We start from the raw sequence: 6,924 nt of genomic DNA on the forward strand, positions 1-6,924 counted from the left end.
TGCCTTTATCTTTTTCTGATGGACTTTGGGAAATCTTTTCATGTTGTTATAATGACGCCACTAACGTCAACTGCAAGTTATTTCTACCTTAAAATAAATAGGACAGAATCCACTTTTACCAGCTAAAGAGGCTCGAGTCATTGACAAATAATCTGGTGTCCCTGAATCAAATTTTGTTTAAGTTTGTAGGTGTGAGGAATAAAGGAGTGTATGCCACAGATCTATTTTTTTAATTAAACTGATTTGTTTGAGTGTATCACCTTTATTATTCTGCACTGTCTCATGTATTTTCTTGTTCAAATATGTCAAAAACGTCCACAGGATATTCTTATTACTTCACACAGTGGTAACGCCTAACATCAGCATATCAACGTATGAACATTAACATATAGTAATTATCACTGCTGTGTGCATTAGTGCCTCGCAGAACTGTGCCTGTTGACCTTTTTTTTTACTCTCATCTTAACAGTTTAACATTAACTGTTGTGTTTCTCATTAACAGATTTTTGACCTGTAAAATCTGTTGATATGTTTTGCATGAGCCATCTGTGAGGCAGATTTTGTGTCACACCTGTTGTGAACTACTTTCTGAAATACACCAGACACCCACAAAACCCAAGCAGGAACTGTGACGAGCGCATGTTCACATGAGAACCCAAAGTCACTGTGAAATAAATGCAAAACATGAGAGCATTTAAAAAGAAAAAGACTCAGTTTAGGTTCACTCTTAAGTGAACCTCGATTCATTAGCTGTCATGAAAGATTAGCTGGTATTGTTTTAAACACCGAAATGTGAGGATCAGTGCTCAAATCAATGCCATAATTCCAATGTGATTATATATTCAATAAAATGACACCCTCCCACAGCTTGAAACACACACACACACACACAGCGAGAGTGAGAGAGAGACGGTATAGTTATTAGTTAAGTTGTCCTATAGTCTACACATCAGGATCAGAACTAAAACTCAGTCCTAGTGAGGCAACATGTTAACTTTGGAGTCCTGGTTATGTTTAGGGATAAGTTATTAAGAAATTCATTGTTTATTGTTAAGATTAGAGAAAGGTTTGGTTTCCAGGCCCATTTTGCTTGATGGTCACTTGACATTTTTATGAGCTCCTGAAGGCCTCTTTGTGGCCTCTTGAACGTGTCAACAGTTTGTCTGTACATGTGAAGGGCTCACACAGGGATCTGCTTTCTCTGCCAGAGAGAAAAAGGTTTGCCAGATTCTCTCGTGTTACTTTAAAGTTCACATGTTGCTCTATTGTTGCTTTAACGAAGCTCACAAAATACAGAGATGGTCCTGCTCAGGCAATAAGTAGATCCAAAATGCATCCCTAATAAAATGGATGAAACAGAGGAAAAAACATTTCAAAATAAAAAAGGGAGTCAAGCATAAAAGAAACTGAACTTAAATAAGAGCTTAATTCGAATGTAAGAGGAACAAGCTAGCATAGAGAAAAATCACAGATCACAACACCCTGTGTAATGCTCTTTTAATTGATCTAATGATGCCTTCTTTACATGTTGAGAAAATACCTAATCGAACAACTTTAATGGGAGCTTTTAGGGTCATTAAAAGTAGGTGACACCACAGAGCCATTGGTACCATATCCTGGCAGGCTGCCAAAGTGTTCTGATTTGACTGTTTGCTATTTCATTTGACAGTTTACCAGTTAGACGCATGAAAAATTAAACATTCTCCTTTTGTATTTCATTCGTTTTTTTGTACATTTGTATGTACGGGTGCTGTTTAGGAGTACAGGAGATTCGAGGGTCTTATTTAACAACACTGATACTGTGTATTTTGTACATCTTGGTGTGGATTTCATACCATGGACCTGTTCAAAGGCCAAACACTGGGACTTGGCAGCGAGATCAAGAGAACCAAAATATCTTTCCTTCCTCTTGATTCTGTTGTTTTTTTCACGTTTCTTTAAACAGAACAAAAATAGAGATGAAACAATTATTCGAAGTACAGAGTCCGAACGATTTGGGGAAGTGGAGAAATGGGAGTGGGAGAAATGGATGTTTAAAACGTTTTGAAGTCAGAGGGATTGTGCGTCACTTCTCTTCTGGGATTAATCAGATATCTGTGACTCGATTTGAAACTCCCTTTTATTTAAAATCCAGGGCAATTAGCTGGGCAGGTGTGACCCTTCTATTGCATCACATGCACACACAAACCCATCAAAGTTTCTCCCAGGACAATCATTCTTCCTGAGGCTCAGTGCAGATCTCTGATAAATTTCCCCTATCATTACTTTCATTTCACAGAATTTCACATGAATAATTAAATTAAGCAAAAGCCAAGTGTGAATATATTGATGTTATGCAGGTAATGTGGGATTTTATCTTTGAGGAAAACAGGATGAAAGTGTTTTGAGGAATTTTTAAATATACAAGTGCAAAGAGAAAATGCGTGATGCTGATTCATTGGTCCTCCTATGTAAGGTTTATTTTTAGAAGAGTAATGACCGCAATGCTGTCTTTGTGTCTAGATTTGGACAACAGTGATGCCAACGAGAGACTGAAGTTCAGCATCCTGAAGAGGCTGCCTGAGGTACTGCTGACTGTGGAGAAAAAGTTTTATACAAATTTGTCCGTGTACGTTAAGGGATCTAGGCAAAAATCTTAATGGCTCGCCGTTCAAATGATATCATGTGACGAGTACAAACTTGGAGGTCAGAGCTGAGAGTGGATGGTGTAAGGGGGAAAACAACGTCCTGATGCCATCAATTAGTGAGGAGGAATCCTCACTTGATCTTCTCTTGAATGATTTTCTCCCCAAACTTCCCACTCTGCTCCAATTAAGAGTGAAAGTATTTTAAGGTCTCATCTCCCTCAAGCCCCCCTGAAGCCAATAACAAAGCACTTGTGTAACCACCTGGTGTGTTTTTTGTGTGCATGTTGAGGAAGGATTTGCAGAGAGAAGGCTGTGTGTGTGTGTGTGTTGATGTCCTTGTATAACTTCCACTGTTCCTGTGTGGCTACAGAACATCTTTTTTGTTGCTCTGTGTGTGTGTGTTGTGTCCACACTATGATCGGAGGAATGTTGAGTGTTTTGTGTCTCTGTTCTGTTTCCTGCCCGTCAGACGTCTGTTGGGTGAGTTTGGCAGGCAGGAGAGATCTAGCAGGTACAACACACACACACCAGCTGAGTTATAAAGTGTGCTCCCATATAAAGGATGTGTACTTTGGCTAAATCCAGCTTTCATAATGCTTATAATATATTTTCTTAATGCCTGATAAACATTTATATTCCCTTCATATCACAGTAGAAATGCACACAATCAATAAGGAGGCAGCTCTTTTGTAAATTCATAGTTATAGGTGTTTACTAAGTGGAGACTTGCTGTTATCTATGGATGAACTGATAAGTCACCTCTTGGTGGAAACAGTGGAAACCCAATCTTGCATCGTTTGTTTTCTTTCATTTTTTTTGTACTGAAGCACACGGCGCACATTACTTGTGATTACTGGGATCGTAAAGATTAACCGACACAAAAATAGAACCCAGTTTTAACATTTACGATGCAATTACAATGGTACCCGGAAACCTAAATCATATTAAATGTATCGCAAGCAAGTCAATGGTGTGGCTCTACAAATAAAAGTCGGTTGACTGAGGCTTTGTTGTACATCCTACACAGAGTTAAAGATTTTCTCCTTAACATGAAAGTAAAATGTGAAAGGAGGTCTCCGACATTACTATGAACCCACCCACCAGCGGTCTTGGAGAAGTTTAGTTGAAAGTGGCGTTCCTTCATCTTTGTGCATCTGTCAAGAGAACAAAGCTGAGATTGGTGCTGAAACTGTGGGGTCATCTGGCAGGAAGAATGGGTCAGATACTCTCTGTGTAGCAGTGATATGAGTTGGTTTAGTGTTTGCACGTCATGAAAGACTGGACTGTTGGTCTTGGGGGTTCTGTGCTCTCAGAGCATCCTTCTAGTCTAAAGATGCTGCAGTCCTTTTTTGTTTGTCAGTTGCCCAGAGGTGCCCAGAGCTCTGAGATATTTTGTCAGCAAATATCACAAGTGTTGTGTGCGAAGACTCGACCAAAATCACTTTCAGAAAGATTCCCCACGAATGCATGTTTCCAACCAACATACTGCAAAAACAATATAAAGATTTTACCTGTATAAATAAAGGTTAATAAAATGAAATAAAAAATAAGAAAATCCCAGATTAGATGAGGAGTTTTACCTTGATGAGGCAGCAAAAAATATTAATCCACTGAAACTCTTTCAGTAACTTTTTATCATCTCATTCGCGTCTTTAAAGGAAACTGAAGGAGAAGCCACAGTCTCTCTCATTGTCAGTCATACTAGCACTGTCTGTTTGCTTATGTGTGATGTATTATAGTTGTGCAATTCTCTGCAACCCATCATTAGCAGTCCACTCTTCGATGTGGGTTTTACTTTCCAGTTGGCAAGATAGAAAGGACAGCTGTTCACAGGCACCAGGGAATTTGTTTTTTTGTTTTCTTTTTAAAGCACAAGCTTCATGCCTAAAATGTAAACTCTTCGGTGTGTCTCTGTGTTTGTGTGCAGCCTATGGTGCAAAGGATCTGCCATACGTGGGATCATCCTGTCAGTTCAGCCTCAATCTCCAGAGATTACGTCAGGACTCTGCTGGAGAAGCAAAATAAAAATAAGGTAACAAAGAAGAGTGTGTCAGAACACACATGCTCTCTCTCATGCCCGCCCCTTAAGCACTGCAGAGTGCCACACGACCCAGCTGCATGCACAATCTGCCAGTTGCACAGAAAGAAGATCCTCCAAAAGAAAAAGCATTCAGAAACATTTTCCTGCAGCATTACACTGACAAAAAGCGATGCTATTGGCAAGTTCCAGTCAGCTAACTGGTATTGACATTTTGCACAGTGGCTTCTAAAAAAACTAAGAGTTCCTAAAATGTGAACCTGAAGCCAACTTTATCAATAAGAGGAGTTAAGATGACTTATTTCTGGTGTTGCTGCCGATATGTTTCAGTCCCATAAAAACCTGCATTTGTGTTTTTGTTTTTCCTTCCTCCTCAGGGATTTGCATTCACCGAGAGAGACAAGCCTGGCTTCAGACCTGAGTTTCTGCCTCTTACCTACCTGGCAAAAACACTCTCTGATATCGAAGCACAAGGTAGTGTGTGTCTGTGTGTGTGTATCCTGCTTAGTTTAGATACTCAGGCCTTTAGAGGATTTATGTGCGCGTTCAGCCAAAATGCAACAGCCTCTATCTTTAAAGAGCAAGGCAGGAAGTGTGTGGTGTTACATCCTCTGTAAAATGCTGTTTCTTTGTCACACTCCAAACAGCTCCGAACCCATTTGAGGAACAGGAGAACGTGGACGCCAGGTTTGTGGAGGAGACGGCCCTGATGCAGACGCTCATCCTGCTGGGCTTCGAGAAAAAATGAAGAACGCGGAAGGGCGGAGAGGGACGAGGGGCGGATGAATTAAGAGAGGAACAGATGAGAAAGGGAAATGTGTTTGAGGGAGAGAACAGTCATTGCTGACTGGGCCTTGAGGACACATAATGGATGGATGGAAGGATGATGGAGGGACAGAGAGAGGGTGGGGAATGAAAGATGAGTGGAAAGACTGAGACTCATAAACAAGCTCTCACTGTTTGATGACAAATTAGGGTGGGGACAAAGGGATAGATGGATGGACTCGTAGGCGAAGTCCACCTGCTTTTCAGGAAAAAAGTGTGCTGCAGTGTGAAAGGAACCGCAGAGGCTTATTACACAAGCACAAGAACGCACGGACAAAAATCTAAATTTATAATACAGTAAGGAACACAGAACAGATTTATATTGAAAACCAACAACTGCAGGCAGATATTTACAAAACCTTTTTATCCCCAACAGCTACAATTCTTCCCCCGACTTTTCTTCCTTTCATACAATTTATGAACATCCACGTCAAATACTCAGAACAGTACTTGTAAATCAAACGCGCCTGTTTCTCCTCCTCTGCTTCCTGTAATGCTGCTGCACCCCATCAACTTGATTACTCGCTGACAAAAGAGGCACAATATGGTCCGCTGTGCATTAAATCTGATTTTAGCAGTGACTTGTACAGGAGCGTAAACGTGGCGAGGCCGGCACACAAACCAGATTTTCAAGAAGCTGTGCAGAGCTTGTGCAAAGTAACTGAATCCAAAATTAGGAGATTAAGGGAAAGTTGAAGCAAAAACACAAACTTTGAAACATTTGTAAAGTCCAAAGAGATGACTTCTCAGTGTGTTCACTGCTCAGATTTGAAAATATAAGCTAATTTAAAGGGCAACAGCCGCAGTTTGGATAGAGACATGTTTGCCATTGTTTTACATCATCCTCCATACTAATAGTTGCAGTTTTGAAAGTGAAATGTGTGTCAGTTCATGCACAGAAGATCTCATCTGGTCTACTTTCTGTTGTCTGATTCTTCGCTTCGTGATGCTTTACACTGAATCAAGCGCACACATGATTGTATAATCGATTAACGTTTCTTTTTAGATGTGTTTCAGGCATCAGTGTCTGAATACAATGAGGCCTGTCAGTGAACACAAGGAACAATGATTTCTTTGGACATGTGTCTGAATAAATTTGAAAATTGCTGATCAAGTTTTTATTGCATTTCAGAGAAAATCGTCCAGATTCTGTAAATCAGGTTCGTAGTAGAGGGTTAATGATACAGCAGCAACATATGGTGTGAATACTACCCCCTTAATCATGACTGAACTTTTACTGTAAATGGAGAACTAATTTTTTGAGTCTGTAGCAGTGTGTGTTGGCTCCCTGTGTGCCCTCCAACACATATTTACATTTTGTGCTTGGATTGTCAAACATTCCTCTGATTGAAGGGATTTCTTAATCACTTTTTCTGTTAAACGTGGAAAAACTGGCTAAAAGGGATTGTAAATAAAGTTTTTTTTTCCACTGTT

The 6,924-nt window shown here is 40.0% G+C and overlaps 1 protein-coding gene across 2 annotated transcripts in view; it reads left to right on the forward strand.

Annotated features, from left to right (window-relative positions):
- gsap (gamma-secretase activating protein) overlaps positions 1 to 6,924 on the forward strand; it is a 33,392-nt gene extending 26,468 nt beyond the window's left edge. For both annotated transcript variants that reach the window (XM_072377655.1, XM_072377656.1), the window contains 4 exons: positions 2,503 to 2,564; positions 4,555 to 4,659; positions 5,043 to 5,139; positions 5,313 to 6,924. In XM_072377655.1, the coding sequence (XP_072233756.1) occupies positions 2,503 to 2,564; positions 4,555 to 4,659; positions 5,043 to 5,139; positions 5,313 to 5,413 (365 nt within the window). In that variant the 3' untranslated portion in view covers positions 5,414 to 6,924. The remainder of the gene's footprint in view (positions 1 to 2,502; positions 2,565 to 4,554; positions 4,660 to 5,042; positions 5,140 to 5,312) is intronic.

Source organism: Leuresthes tenuis, unplaced genomic scaffold, assembly GCF_036924035.1.
Source record: "Leuresthes tenuis unplaced genomic scaffold, fLeuTen1.0.hap1 SCAF_23, whole genome shotgun sequence".
NCBI lineage: Eukaryota > Metazoa > Chordata > Actinopteri > Atheriniformes > Atherinopsidae > Leuresthes > Leuresthes tenuis.